We start from the raw sequence: 16,313 nt of genomic DNA, 5'->3' as shown, positions 1-16,313 counted from the left end.
CACTTCAATCCACTTAAAGCATAAATAATGAGTAGCATACCCAGTTCCCTCTGGACATGATGTGGTATCCCCATAACTGTGGTTCTCCTGTGTCTCCTCCTGGCCTTGGCCTTTTCTGGCTTCAGGGGCCTGAAGGTTGATGCTGGGGAAGGAGACAAAAAGCAGGAGAGAAATATTAGGTCAAAATGACCAACACCCACAGGCACTTTCAATCAAACAATCACTGGTTGGACAAGGTGTTATAGTGGTTCCAGTATGAATCATTCTCTGGTTATGGTCATGTCAGGTTACCTTGGCGGGTCAGTCCTGACCGTGAGGACCGTGTGGAGACAGTGGAGCGTGTTGAGACCTGTGACGCTGTGTCTGGTATGGTGCTGTCTGACAGATAGCCTCTCCTCTCACTGTCACTCTCAGTGTCGTCTGGCAGCCGGGTCACTGTCGACTATAGGAATCCCAGAAAGTTCAACAGTAAACCATTAGTATACGCTTAATTAAAGCAGGTTTGGTGTGAACTTGTAACAGGATAATGTTTAGTGATTTGATGTAGCACCGTGATTGAAATGTAGAATGGGAAACTTACTGTGACGCTCTGGTCATCCTGGTAATCCACCCAATTATTGGTTTCTGAAATATAGGTAAACATTTTTCAAAAAAAGTGGCCACAGTAAATTTACTTAATTAATCAGGGGTAGGTGATGGAGTAAGTGTCAGTATTTGGCGGGATTTGCAGGGTGTTTAGTACCTTCCTGCTGCTGCAGTTTGAGTCCCTCTAGGGCCTCAGTGTGCAGGTCCTCCAGGTACTTAGGCCGGCTGCCTTCAATGAACACATTCTCCTGGAAGTGTGGAGGGACGCGAGTCCCATCATCCTCATGCTTTGGTACTGCTGGGAGGAGAGAGAATGTGAGTGGATATGCATACATACTGTGTATGTCTATGCATGCATTACATCATGTGTAAATAAATGCACAATATCAATGACAAAACTACATTGTATCAAAATAATTGAATATTAATTATATCCACAAAGGTTGAATGTGAACTGATGTCTCTACTTATCAATCCTGTTCCAAAACAATCTTTATATAACTCACTATACAATGGCTGCTACGTGCAATAAAGACGATGCAATAACCCAAAAGAATGGGTAATTGTCCTCAACATTTAAATGGTATTCATCAACTACATTAGCCACAAGTCCCACCAGGCTTCATTGAGATAATCAGCCAGTATATTCCCCAAACATTCCTACTCTCATATAATAATTCAGAGAAGCAGTGTCATAGGGTTATCGTGAGAACAGTGGTAGTACCCATTCCAGAACAGCACTCCTGACATCTAGGATCAGTGAGATAATGTTAAGAGTGCAGGGCAGCTGTGGCCGTGTGGTAAGCCGTCATCTTTAGTTAAACAAAGCTGCTTTAAAATGGAGCCACGTCCTGTACATGCTCTGTTGGGCTAGGAGGACCATGCTGGAATTAGTTCTGTCAACCATGTGCTCTCAATCGCTTCTATACACATCACCATCTCTTTATTTCTCTGGAAATATACCATTGACCACATTTACCATATCCTCCTAATAATAACAAGTTCACACAAACTGTCAATTCAGTCAGAATGATTAATGAATTAAGTGTTTTGCAGAAACAGTGACAGTACCCCAGCAAAGTAAGGAAATACAAGCTCTCAGTGATAGACATTCACAAAAATAACATCATAAGAAGACATCAAATAGAATGGTCCATTAGGGCTTGCAATGCCTCTGTATCACACCAATAGCTAACAGTTAACACATTTCATGACTACAGGTATGAACTAGTCACTTTACAGTCTTACTCATATCAATTGAACCAGTTAACCACCCTTCCCTTATCCCCTAGAAAGGACCTAGAAAGGTTTTATGGCCAACACTAGCTTGGCCATAAAACTTCAAGAAGGGAATTCAAGGTATGTATCATAAATGAAAACACTGAGAATATCCTGGACTAAGCCCATTGCTTTAGCCTATACTGTAACTCACCTTTCCTCTTGAAAAGCAAAGGCACTGCCAGACAGTAAACATTCTGAGTCAAAAGCACCACCATAGCTTCTGAGATACCATGGTAATATAATCCCCAGAAATGTATAAAAACAGATCTTATCCTTCAAAAGTAATCAGGAGTTCAAAACTATCCCAGTGAGTTTTGGTTTTTCAAGAGTTTAATTCTGTTTTAGGGTAGATCATCATCCGATACAGACAGAATAATTCAGTGGATCCAGATAGAAGAGATCTCCCTTGTTGTTGTTATTACCACCCAGATCTAGTGGTTCCATCACTAGACAATGCAAACTCTGACACTAATCCCAGAAAGCTAATTCTACCCATCCCTTGAATAAGCACCCCCTTTCTCATGTCCCTGAGCGACTGATCCCCACTGCTCTCTGTGGACATGCTGACCCTGGATTGGTCAGAGCGTGGTTATGACACTGACCATGCTGGGATCAGACACATTCGCTCAAACACACAAAGGGAAATAGTGGTTAGACAGTCTAAGCTCTCATCTGCTTGAAGCAACCATTTCATCAAAATGACTAGCTACTGTGCCATTTCTGACAACTAATGTGGTTTAACTGACAGAGGAGATCTATAGGAATCCTTGAAGAACAAGTTCCTCGTGAAGTCGGGGCGGCAGCGTAGCCTAGTGGTTAGAGCGTTGGACTAGTAACCGGAAGGTTGTAAGTTCAAATCCCCGAGCTGACAAGGTACAAATCTGTCGTTCTGCCCCTGAACAGGCAGTTAACCCACTGTTCCTAGGCCGTCATTGAAAATAAGAATTTGTTCTTATCTGACTTGCCTAGTTAAATAAAGGTAAAAAAAAAAAAAAAAAAAAAATCTGATTCTCACCACACACATTCCCCACAAGGTGGAGTAAAGGAGCTAGACAGTATGAAGGTTTCAGTATTCAAACAAGATAGATCCTGTTGGGAGAGAATGTTCTTAACACTTATGTCTGTTACAATAATCTAACTTATGTCTGTTTTAATAATGTGTATCATGTTCCCCAATTACTTTTATCTACCAACACAGTCAATGGGCTCTCACTGGACTAAAATAATCAACTGAATACATAATTCCCTGTGATTTACTGCTGATACAAATGTTGTGGAGAGGCTAATATCTCATACTACTTTACATCCCTTTAGCAAATCTACAATTGACATTCCTTATTCGCATAAAGGGTATGTCTGAAAATGTGTTCTACTGTGATGCACAAACCTCAATTTGCACCTGGGAAAGTGGTATATTTACTTCCTGGTGCAGTAAGCAAACATTTCCATGTTATTGTCATGCTCAGTAGCTATAACTCTTTACATCAGTGCTACAGGTATCTCACCAGGATGGATGGTACTTTCTTACGAAATATGACTCACGTGGGCCATTTTATTTATTTTATTTAACATGACATTCTCTTATCTATGAATGACAGAGGTGAGACCTTTGTAGGTAGGGACAAACAGGTACATGAGGAGAAAATAGGAAGTGTAGGTGCAGCCAAAATGACAAATAGATTTAAAGATGAATACAACAGTCAGAGATAGTCAATAGTAGGGGGGGGGGGGGGTCATGTCATCTGTACTTATTTGAGCCTATTATAATTATGTTCATATTAATAACAGGAGTTGAAAGTCCGTGTTGCACAGCAACAGCTCCAAAACATCACTGCTCTAGAGGAGATCTGCATGGAGGAATGGGCCAAAATACCAGCAACAGTGTGTGAAAACCTTGTGAAGACTTACAGAAAACGTTTGACCTCTGTCATTGCCAACAAAGGGTATATAACAAAGTATAGAGATAAACTTTTGTTATTGACCAAATACTTATTTTCCACCATAATTTGCAAATAAATTCATTAAAAATCCTACAATGTGATTTTCTGGATTTTTTTCCATCATTTTGTCTGTCATAGTTATAGTGTACCTATGATGAAAATTACAGGCCTCTCTCATCTTTTTAAGTGGGAGAACTTGCACAATTGGTGGCTGACTAAATACTTTTTTGCCCCATTGTATGTATGTGTTGTAGGACTATAGCAGGGGTACTCCAGTTCTCCATGGTCCAGTCACACAAATGTCCTAAGTGGCAAAGGTCCAGATGGATATTGTCATTTATCTGCGTAGTAGCAAACCCCCACCTCACAACCACAAACTGTTAAAAACCCTTCTTCAGCCAAGTAGGCACGGGTGGGGTGTGCCCGGGCCCACCAACTAGGGAACCAGGCCCACACAATCAGATTAAGCAATAACAAAAAAATGACATTTGTATTTTTATCTTAAACACCCTCAGAGCAAGCAGTGCACTGGAATGACATTCAGATGAACTGGAATGAAATTCACTCAAGGGATGGGGGGCCAAAAATAACTAACTGAAAGCCACACCCCCAATAAGCCACAAATATGACCACACTGAGGATATGTCACTCTGCTTCTACGGCTACACAGTGCATTCGGAAAGTATTCAGACCACTTTACTTTTTCCACATTTTGTTACAGCCTTATTATAAAATGGACTAAATTATCAATCTACACACAATACCACATAATGACAAAGTAAAAATAGGTAACAACCTCGAGTCTTCTTGGGTATGACACTACAAGTTTGACACACCTGTATTTGGGGCATTTCTCCCATTCTTCTCTGCAGATCCACTCAAGCTCTGTCAGGTTGTATGGGGAGAGTCGATGCACAGCAATTTTCAGGTCTCTCCAGAGATGTTCGATCGGGTTCAAGTCAGGGCTCTGGCTGGGCCAGTCAAGGACACTCCTGCGTTGTCTTGGCTGTGTGCTAAGGGTCGTTGTCCTGTTGGAAGGTGAATCTTCGCCCAAGTCTGAGGTCCTGAGTGCTCTGGAGCAGGTTTTCATCAAGGATCTCTGTACTTTATTCCGTTCATCTTTCCCTCGATCCTGACTAGTCTCCCAGTTCCTGCCGCTGAAAAACATCCCCAAGGCATGATGCTGCCACCACCATGCGTCACAGTAGGGATGGTGTCAGGTTTCCTCCAGGTGTGATGCTTGGCATTCAGGCCAAAGAGTTCAATATTGGTTTCATCAGATCATTCATGGTCTGAGAGTCTTTAGATGCCTTTTGGCAAACTCCAAGCGGGCTGTCATGCGTCTTTTACTGAAGAGTGGCATCCGTCTGGCCACTCTACCATAAAGGCCTGATTGGTGGAGTGCTGCAGAGATGGTTGTCCTTCTGGAAGGACTGCTCATCTCCACATAGGAACTCTGTCAGAGTGACCATCCGGTTCTTGGTCACCTCCCTGACCAAGGCCCTTCTCCCAGTATTTCTCAGTTTGGCCGGGTGGCCAGCTCTAGGAGGAGTCTTGGTGGTTCTAAACTTCTTCCATTTAAGAATGATGGAGGCCACTGTGTTCTTGGGAACCATCAATGCTGCAGAAATGTTTTGTTACCCTTCTCCAGATCTGTGCCTTGACACAATCCTTTCTCTGAGCTCTACGGACAATTCCTTCGACCTCATGGCTTGGTTTCTGCTCTGACATGCACTGTCATCTATGGGACCTTATATAGACAGGTGTGTGTCTTTCCAAATCATGTCCAATCAATTGAATTTACCACAGGTGGACTCCAATCAAGTTGTAGAAACATCTCATGGATGATCAATGGAAACAGGATGCACCGAGTCTCATAGCAAAGGGTCTGAATAGTTATGTAAATAAGGTATATTTTATTTTGTAAAAATATCTAAAAACCTGTTTTCGCTTTGTCATTATGGGGTATTGTGGGTAGATGGATTAAATATTTTGTTTGGAAAAAGTGAAGGGGTCTGAATACTTTCCGAATGCACTGTATAGTTTACTTACAAAATGTCTGTCCTGCCTCGTTCCAGTCCATTTCACCTTCAGACACTACAGATCAGAACAATCCCTCAGATTTAAACATGTCTGTACACGCACATGCACAGCATACACATTAAACTTCACTCAAACGCATGTGACCCGCGCACGTATACACACACAGACAGAATTAGCAGCCAAGCACAGGAAACATGTAATAATCACAGTAATTACACCAATTAAGGCCAGAAGTCATGTGTACAGAGTACTTCCCTGTGGTTCTCGAATTAAAAACACTTAAAAAGGTCATGAGTGACAGAACTTTCTGTATCCCACTTTCCTGCCAGGCAGCACCACAGCAAGGGCTTAGCTAGTGATAAGCTCTGGATAAAATCCCATTAAAAAGAATGGAGGAGAATGAAAGAGAATGTGAAACATGCAGAGTCAGACCTGCTAGGGCACGCACACTTCAGGAAGGCATAGCTCTGGTAGGCCCCTACTGACAGGCAGGTCACACTACATTAGGAGCTTAAAATCTACATTACTAGACCAGCAGGGAGAATTTTCCAGGCAGTAGACACTATGCCCTCAAGGACAAGTGTTAGGCTTCCATGATTTCTAGATATCCTATGGCAAGCTGTTCTGTAAAGAACGTATGGTTTTTGGAGAACTCTTCATATTAGCTATATTAAAAAAGCATAATTTTTTCTGTATTGAAGGTCTATGGATGTTATTACGTACAGTATATTACCTGTTCGTTTGGAAAATGGTGTGGAGCTCTAGTCTGGGAGCATATAAGACCAGCAAAAACTGATTTGAGGCCACTGCTCCACCATGCACAACGCCTGCAGAAGGCAGTAAGCTCAGTACGGTACCATGGGCGTAGCAGTATAAGCACAGTGGGTGTGCTAGGTGGTTTCCACTGGGCAGGTCTCGCTCTGTGTGCACATGCTGCTTATCACTACCTCAGTCTTTGAGAGGGCATGAAAAGAACATGACGTTCTGGGAGGGAAAACTATTACCAGTTTAACCACCTTGACTTTAAGCTACCATTTTGTCAAAGCAGAACTGACATGATCAAAAGCTGCATGATTCCATTCATCTAGCATGCCATGAAGTCGTGTATATAGATACTGTCATCCAAAAAGATACAAAACTCATTTATCACTCAACTTCTCTCATGCATTCATCATCAACAACTTTTGTGGGCTGGCCGAGTTTCAAATGGTTTTCCTGCCATGACAATAGTCTGGAGGGTGTGAGTAGCCGGTGTAACATAACGCATCTGTGTTACATTACAATAAATTCTATATTATTTCATGAATAAAAACAGTTGCTGAACGCCATGAGGCTTGACCAGGTAATGATTAGACTAAGCATTAGACTTTTACAAAGAGTGAAATGAGTGATGGAATCCAACACATCATATAAATAGGACTAGAGGACATGCATGCTGGCACTTTATTTTAAAAAATCAGGATGTGCTGATTAATATTCCCAATTATTCTAATTGAAAATGTTATTACATGCTATGGTCATACAACTTTTTCCCATTCATCTGTATTGTTAATTACTTGGCATAGTAGGCAGGAAGCAAAATCCTACAAGCGACAGGGTGTGCTTGAGCTGTTGCACATAAAATAATGGACATCTCTAGCTCATTGTCCAAAGGAGTGTTTCAGCCCCTGTCATTAAGAGCCAAGGCATACATTACCCCTGTACATGACCTTGGAGAGGTGACGTTGGGAAGTGTCATGGTGACTGCTTTCAGGCAGACTGGTGTTACATTCAGGTATTTCACACACACAGTGGTAAGGCAGAGGTCCTTGCCTTCCCATAAGACCAAAGCAAGAAAGACAAGCACATACACCACAGCAAGTTCTGTTAAACTCCTGCAGCAGCCAGGGGCAATGTAACAATGCAGAGGAGGGCGGTGTGTTTGATTCCCACCATAAGCTGAGGAAAGAGAAACAGTATCCAGGCTCTAAAACCGGTTCTCCTGCTCTCCCCAGCCTTTATGTGCTCATCCAAGGCTCAGAGGTTTATTCATGCTGTACAGAGTCACCCACACCCATGCATACACACCGTCACATTATGAAACTATATGTCATGCCAAACTCAGTGTATAAACGCAGCTAATCAACTGTATGTAAGATAACATTGAAAGTCATGCTGAAATACTGTACAGCACTCCTCCTGTGCTTCTGTATGACTACAATATTGCAGGACATCGCCCAGGTGTGTCAAAATCGTGCAAACTTTAGAAAGACAAAAATCGCTGTGATAACTTTTGATAAACCCGTACAAAGAGCGACCATTCTCTGGGCTCAGAGGAGTTGTGTGTCTAGAGCTGAGGAATGCATGGAATCTCCGGGTGAGAGTATAACGTCTACAGATCAAGAATCCAGGTGCCAGGTGAACAGTAGAACCATATCACTCTGGCATCACTCGCCCTCTCCTTATACCCCTATCAGTCAGCTTAGTGTGAACCTGTTGAAAGAGTTCAGCTGTAGAGAGCACAAGATATGAGCGACAACAGCAGCATTAGGCCAGCTAACAGCCTGGCTTTACTAGGTGGCTTACAGGATCAACTGGGCCAAGAGCAATGCAGGCAAATAACACACGGTAGAAGCACTGAGGCCCATGCAGGTGAAGTGTGCAGTACCCACAGGTAAATCACACACGGTAGAAGCACTGAGGCCCATGCAGGTGAAGTGTGCAGTACCCACAGGTAAATCACACATGTACAGAAAACACACAAAGGGTCAGAAGCCTATGGGATTGTGTGTCCCAGGACTGTGTGAGGCATTGTCCGGGTCATCACAGGAGGCTGTGTCAACACATTTACTGGGCCAGTGGGTTACCCCACATCACAATGGAGGGTCCAGGAGCGCACTTATCTCTGCTAGCTACTATGTACTCAAACATGATGTCTGGGACAAACTCTATGGTCCATGTTTACCAATACATTCCCACCAAGAGGAAAGGTGGGGTGAACATACTATTTTAAGGGAGTTGCACTGGAAGAAAGATTTACAAATCACATCCTCAATTTTTCACCAAATGTTCTGAACAAGAGGCCATATGCCCATCACAGCCTAACAATGCTAAACAAACCACTATAGATTTTACATTTACATTTTAAGTCATTTAGCAGACGCTCTTATCCAGAGCGACTTACAAGTACATACATTCATACATTTTTGTACTGGTCCCCCGTCTCATTCCCCATTACATGGAGTATATTGTTTCAGGACACACATCAGCTGTCTGTTAGACTGAGGTTTATAATAGTAACATTGCTTGGATACAACAACACACAATCCCCAGCCAGACACGTTTTGATCTCTGATGGAAACCCATTTCATCTCATTCCTAGGAGGGTGAGGAGGGAGGGATCTATGTGAGGGAGGGCTGGGTCATAATAAGAAACAGAACCACTTGTTTCTACTTACTGTAAGTGTTCTGGCTGGGGTTTTCATTAACTGGGTGCATGCCAACACCAGCCCAGGCAAAAGGCCCCATCCTCTTTGGTATGACTGTGAATCACCTCCAGAATAAGCTGCCATTCATTTTAATTAATATGGCTTATCTGGAGGAATTTAACCTTCTGTGGGGATACTGTGAGCTTTTCCAGGAGCATTTCAGTATCTGATGCCTGGCACAATACTTCTAGATGCTATCTTGTAAATTGTTACTTGCTTTCTTATTTGAGCAAGTCATGCTGTTGGTAAAAGCAAGCTGCCTTTTGGAGTTACTTGCCAGGGCAAACACAGAACATGCCACGTGTTCATCGCTGAGGGCTTACTTGCGTAATAACATCTGGACTATAAATTACATAGAAAAAGAAAGACTTTGTTATTTTGATAGTATCTGTTACCTGAAGGGACGCTTTACCTGAGGCCTACCTCTTCATTACTGCTGCATCTGTGAGTAATCCACTCAAGACAGGTAGCACAACAGCAATATCCCACTGTTTGAAACAGCGCCCCTGCTCAGGCCACACAACATGTCAGGTCAAATTTGAAATTTCCCTTTTCAATCTCCTTCAACAGATAGGTAAACATTATGTAACATTTCCAGGTATTACAGCTGTACACCACTGGATGGCAGAAGTCCATTCATTTCGTAGCCCCACCTGTTGGTAACACACAAATGAGAACACTAAACTTGCTCTGAACTGGGTTAAAAGAGATTCGAGGGGGAAACCTGAGGAAAACCTTCCATGGGGGGCCTGTGCCCTGCTGTGCACAATGTGGGGAGATATCCTGTGCTGACCTTGGCCGGGGGGAAATACCTTCTCTCCCACTCAGTTTACATTCTCTCACAGAGCTCTTAATTAACAGCCCACCACTAACATGATGAATAGGCACTAGGATTTAATGGCAGGAACCCGGTTACCGAGATATACCGGATTTTCCCGGGATAAATAACTGCGAAAAAATTATAATACATTATGTGAACAGCATGGCGTGAAATGGAACTATTGAATTATATGCAATGTCTAAATGTTGCTTCTCTACTGCCTCTGCATGATGAATCAACGCTCAGGGCGGGGACAGAATGCGGGTCTAATTTACCAATCTCCATCTGGCTTTCAGTGTGACCTTGTTTTTTAAATTGTAAAGATTATTTTATTTGTAATTGCAGCTGCAGAGTTTTAAAACAGCCTATCACTCGAATATCGTTGCTTTAAAATCAGTGTGCGCGCGAGCACTCTCTCGCAGTCTCTCCCTCTCCAACAACTCCATTCAAATTGCATCCAAAATAAATAATCCTGTTCTAGATTGAGATATAGCGCTATCTATCTATATCCTAGCCTACCTCTTTCAGGTAATAAATTCAATGCAGTATTCGCCTTATATTTAGCTAATTATGATGAGTTACGCATAATAAGCTTCTAAATTATAGCATCTGTGTCTTGCTCAATACGCAAGTACCTGTAGCACCGTTAAAGACGCTCATTAACTCTTGGAGTCCAAATGCAGGAAAAACTAGATTAGAATAGCTTGCTGGACATTTTTATTCAAGGATGGCATTAGAATGATTAAGACAAGAACAACAAAACTTTTTTAATTTAACTGTTGAAAGCGAGGAAGGAATGAAGCAACAAGAGAGACAGAAAGGGGAAGTAAGTTGGGCTAATAACATTAGGGGAAACATTATGAAAAGGTAAATATGCGTCACCTTACTATACTACAAATAGGACATATTAGATATAAAAATTACAATCAAATTCGCTAGCCTATACACATGTGCTTCACCAGAATACTTTATCATGTCCGGGGGTTTCTTCGGATGGGGCCACAGTGTCTCCTGACCGCTCCTGTCTCAGCCTCCAGTATTTATGCTGCAGTAGTTTATGTGTCGGGGGGCTAGGGTCAGTTGGTTATACCTGGAGTACTTCTCCTGTCTTATCCAGTGTCCTGTGTGAATTTAAGTATGCTCTCTCTAACTCTCTCATTCTCTCTTTCTCTCTGAGAACCTGAGCCCTAGGACCATACGTCAGGACTACCGGGCATGCTGACACCTTGCTGTCCCCAGTCCGCCCGGCCTTGCTGCTATTCCAGTTTCAACTGTTTCTGCCTGCGGTTACGATACCCCTACCTGTCCCAGACCTGCTGTTTTCAACTCTTAATGATCGGCTATGAAAAGCCAACTGAGATTTATTCCTGATTATTATTTGACCATGCTTGTCATTTATGAACATTTTGAAAATCTTGGCTCTCTCTAATTTTCTCCTTCTCTCTTTCTCTCGGAGGACCTGAGCCCTAGGACCATACGTCGGGACTACCGGCCGTGGTGACTCCTTGCTGCCCCCAGTCCGCCTGGCCTTGCTGCTATTCCAGTTTCAACTCTTCTGCCTGCGGTTATGGAACCCCTACCTGTCCCAGACCTGCTGTTTTCAACTCTTAATGATCGGCTATGAAAGCCAACAGATTTATTCCTGATTATTATTTGACCATGCTTGTCATTTATGAACATTTTGAAAATCTTGGCTCTCTAATTTTCTCCTTCTCTCTTTCTTTCTCTCGGAGGACCTGGGCCCTAGGACCATGCGTCGGGACTGCCGCCCGTGGTGACTCCTTGCTGTCCCCAGTCCGCCTGGCCTTGCTGCTATTCCAGTTTCAGCTGTTCTGCCTGCGGTTATGGAACCGCCACCTGTCCCAGACCTGTTGTTTTTCAACTCTTAATGATCAGCTATGAAAAGCCAACTGAAAATTATTCATGATTATTATTTGACCATGCTTGTCACTTATGAACATTTTTGAACATCTTGGCATAGTTCTGTTATAATCTCCACCCGGCACAGCCAGAAGAGGACTGGCCACCCCTCATAGCCTGGTTCCTCTCTAGGTTTCTTCCTAGGTTTTGGCCTTTCTAGGGAGTTTTTCCTAGCCACCGTGCTTCTACACCTGCATTCTAGCTGTTTGGGGTTTTAGGCTGGGTTTCTGTACAGCACTTCGAGATATTATCTGATGTACGAAGGGCTATATAAAATAAAATTGATTGATTGATTGATTGATCATGCTCGTAATTCCAGTCCATACAGTACAGTGATACAGTTCACACTCAAAAATATTAGCCAACTGGAGCTAGTTTCATTTATTTACCCAAGAGAGCATATAGCTAGTTACATCTATTGGCGTTTATGTTTTTCTCTCATGCGTAAAATGTGCAGTAGCCTATATCATACTGTGGGGGGTTACTTGGATAACGACACAATCATCTGGGCTTTTTTGGGCTTGTGCTCATTACATGCCGTTAATCTAGGGCTCATAAAACGTATTTAATATATGGCTCATCAGGCTCAGTTGCATCAGGTTAGAATTTGATCATGCTAATCAAAGCTCTAATCAAATCCAGACATTTATATGCTTTATAATGCTTTTGAATGACACTTCCGGTTCTGGCGGGAAATACCGGGTTACCCGGGAGAAAAGTGATTTATTCTCGTGATGGAACATTTGTATTTTTTTTTTTTTTTTAAATCATGAAAATATTTGCCCCTAATATGCACACCATCTAAGAGCCTGTGTGTGTGTGTGTGTGTGTGTGTGTGTGTGTGTGCGCGCGCGTGCACGCGCTAGGGCTCATGATTCTATTTGTATTGCTATTCAATACTGCGATTATATTTCGATTTAACGTTCCAAACATGCGCGTGTATGTCTGCTGCAGAGACAAGAGAAAGCAAGTTTTGATAAATCAGTGAAGAAAAAAAAGGTAATATTTAAAAAGATGAAGAGGCGCAGGTACAGCCGACTGGCGCTAGCTAACATGCTGACCAGACCGGACACATCGCGTGCGCGAGCATCACAAAATAAATGTAGAAATCCATCTTATTCAATTATTGCACCCACACTGCTCAAGCATCTGCGATGAAATAGAAATCCTTTCTATTTCTGACGCAGATCGCGCTGCAAGTCCTGCCTCTCTTATCTCCTCATTTGTTATACCCACGTGGGTGATTGAAAGACTGTTTTGCCGGTGGTCGTGGTAATACTATGAAAGTTTGGATGCGATCACCATATAAAGTTCAAAGATGAAAAAGCCTGGAAGGAGGAGAGATGACACGATTCTGTTGGCTGTTTTATGTGTGGATTAATTTGTCAGAGTAGAGGACCTTGTGCTTTTCAGGTAAAATAACAACTCAATGTTTATATCCCAGGACAAACTAGCTAGCAACAGCAAGCTAGCTAAATAGGACAAATTATCTAGCAAGCTAACTAGCTAAATTGCCATACATGTTTAATGCTTTTCGACCTGTCCCCAAATTAATGTCATTGATTCAGAGTTTGTTTTGATATTTTAACCTGCGTGTCGTGATCGCTTTTGGTGTAGGGGGACAAAATAAATGTATGCACGATAGCGCAGCCGTTTTGGTTTCCGTGTAACGCTACCTACAGTAGCAACAAAAATAAATACTTTTACAAATTGATAGCCTACTTGGAGTCATATCACTATATCATCACAAAATAATACTGTGATATGTAACTATAGATTTTTACCTCATCACTAGTGTGCGTACCCGTGTGTGTATTTATGTTCATGCGTGAGTATGTTTTGATTGTTAGAGTCAGTGTGGTCATAGGGCCCACTGGAAATCCACAAACACCTTTCCACTTCAACTAGCAGCTCTGCGTTTCCAGCTGTGTGACTGCAGGGAGGGTGGGTTCACTCTAGTCTTTGGAGCAATTAGCTGAAACAGCACTAGAACTTGTTTGTGTGGTGCTGCTTACATCATTTGGATTGTAGGTGTGATTTTCAAAACATTACCTATAGCGGAATTTGAAAGTGAAACATCACTTAAAAACGTGGCAATACCACAGGATACAGTACACTGAGAAAACATTGAAGGACTGACATTATTCAACATTCTCTCATTTAAATGTACATGCACAAGCTCCAACATGCATTGCTGAATAAGACTATGCCTGAGTAGGATATTCAGCCAGCTGCAGGTATTGTGTATTAGTTTATGTCTTAAATGGGGTACGTTTCTGTATGTTTAAACGTGTGTAAGTTTACGCATGTCTTAATGTGTACATTTTTGTATGTTTTAACCTGTGTGTGCGTTCCATATTTCATCCCCTCTGGGAGTCTACTTCCTTGTTTTATAGTATGGAATCGCGACCTGTGTGTAACCTGAACACTGAGTGCTGGAGGGTGGTTGGGTAACACAGAACAGGACCGATGGAGATTTGTTCACGGCATTCAATGGCTGGGGGAGGTCAAAGGGCAGCTGGTGAGTCAGAGACTGTTCAAACAGTCCTCCAGAGAGCAAACATGCCTTGGAGCGCAAGACCAGGATATTGAACTGTTTCTGAACACCAAACTCCACTGTGGGATGTGCACTTTCTAGAGACTAGACTATAGTCATGTAGCCTACTTGAAATGATACCAATAAACAAAAAAACATTTATAGCCACATCCTCAAATACTGTCGAGAGAGAGAAACAGTGAGAGAGAGAGCGCGCAATAAAACAGTGATTGACTATGTTTAACATTGTATAGCAATCAAAGTGGAGAGTGAGATTTACATGGCAATAATCTCTTGGGTTCCCTGGTTGATCTTACCATGGTTGTGGCCCTGTGTCAAGGTCTTGCCCGTCATCGGCCGGCCTGGATTAAAGTCCTGGCTCTGTCCATTGGCATTGACGTCCTTCTTCTTCTTCCCTTTGAGCCAGCCGAATGCCCGGCCCAGGGAGCCCCGACGTTTCTTCCTTCGGCCCCCTTTGGTGAGCCTCTCATGGGCAAATACCTCTGCCAGGTCCTGGGGGATCAGGTCACCCACAGATTCACGGCTAGACATCCCACCTCACACTGGACTTACTCCCTAAGAGAGAGAGAAAAGGAGATGGAGAAAAGAGGAGTCAATTTGACTAACACCACCATATTAATGTAACACAATACTAGCAATTCCACTCATTGAGGAAAAACCTTTGTATAAATACTTCACCATTGTCTATTCCAATTGCACACAAGCATTGCACCATTGGTTTCAATTTACTTCAACACATTTGATCATGCCCTGTTAGGGTGTGGAGAAGCTCAGAGCCCAGCCCACTCAACCCCCTCCTATCCTGCCTCTCAACCAAACTTCACTGCAAAGAACTGGCACCGCCCTCTTCATTCCTGAACATGTAGTCATAATTCAGTGCCCCACCCAAAGCCACACAAACATACCCACAGACACTAAACAAACATATACACATGCACACCCACGTATACTCCAGCACAATACCAGACAACTGACAGCATCCATCTCCAAAACTAGCTCAATTTCTCGCTCTGTTATGGTCTCTCTTTGGCTTTCTCTCAACAACACCGATACAATGAGCTCATCCACCCCCTCCTCCTTCCTGTCAAACTTCTTTCCTCTAAGGCAGGTTTTACAACCTTGCTCCTGGTGACCCATTGTGTTGGGTTCACTCCAGCTGAGGATTTTTTGACACTCATCGCCATACAAGCTATGATTTGGGAAGCATGCATTAGAGAATCTCTCCCAACCCTTGGGCTTTATCGTATGTGATGATGGTTTGGAGGCGGCAAAGGAGTTCACTATAACCGATTCGCGGCTAGGATTGGGGACTCCAGCCAAGTTACATGCAAAGCACATCAGCCAAATCTCAAGTGCTTGAGACATGAAACCGACACATAAGTCCCCAAAATCACTTGGCAAGATGTCCCTGTACTGACATCCATCCCTAATAGCAAAATGTCCAGGAGCCTTTAGGCCTCTAATCCCTCTAAGATGGGTCTCAAAATGATCATAAAATGGTCTCTTCTCTAACAGCACTCCGTTATAAAGTATTGAGGATCTGGAATGAGAAGTGGTGTACTGTAATTAAGGCCCTGGTTTGGCTATATCACACTAAATGATTGTAGGCAGATGCAGGCTGCCAGACGCCCCTCACACTGGTTAGAAATGAACCGTGAATCACTCCAATTTCCTGGAGGAACATCAGCATTCAACCACTG

At 42.8% G+C, this 16,313-nt stretch overlaps 1 protein-coding gene across 3 annotated transcripts in view; it reads right to left on the bottom strand.

The window, feature by feature from the left end:
• The window catches only part of LOC129812747 (uncharacterized protein KIAA1522 homolog), a 36,823-nt gene that overhangs the window by 5,063 nt on the left and 15,447 nt on the right, over window positions 1-16,313 (bottom strand). The window contains exons 1-6 of one of the 3 annotated variants that reach the window (XM_055864583.1): window positions 15,292-15,389; window positions 14,910-15,168; window positions 743-883; window positions 581-624; window positions 292-442; window positions 41-142 (exon numbers count right to left, since the gene is read on the bottom strand). In XM_055864583.1, coding sequence (XP_055720558.1) covers window positions 41-142; window positions 292-442; window positions 581-624; window positions 743-883; window positions 14,910-15,144 — 673 coding nt within the window. In that variant the 5' untranslated portion in view covers window positions 15,145-15,168; window positions 15,292-15,389. Of the gene's footprint in view, window positions 1-40; window positions 143-291; window positions 443-580; window positions 625-742; window positions 884-14,909; window positions 15,169-15,291; window positions 15,390-16,313 lie in introns of those variants that run through there. The other 2 variants (XM_055864582.1, XM_055864584.1) reach the window with 2 other exon arrangements.

Source organism: Salvelinus fontinalis, chromosome 16 (genome assembly GCF_029448725.1).
Source record: "Salvelinus fontinalis isolate EN_2023a chromosome 16, ASM2944872v1, whole genome shotgun sequence".
NCBI classification, from domain to species: Eukaryota; Metazoa; Chordata; class Actinopteri; order Salmoniformes; family Salmonidae; genus Salvelinus; species Salvelinus fontinalis.
The sequence above is the reverse complement of the archived record's forward strand: the minus strand, read 5'-3'. Positions and strand labels throughout refer to the sequence as shown.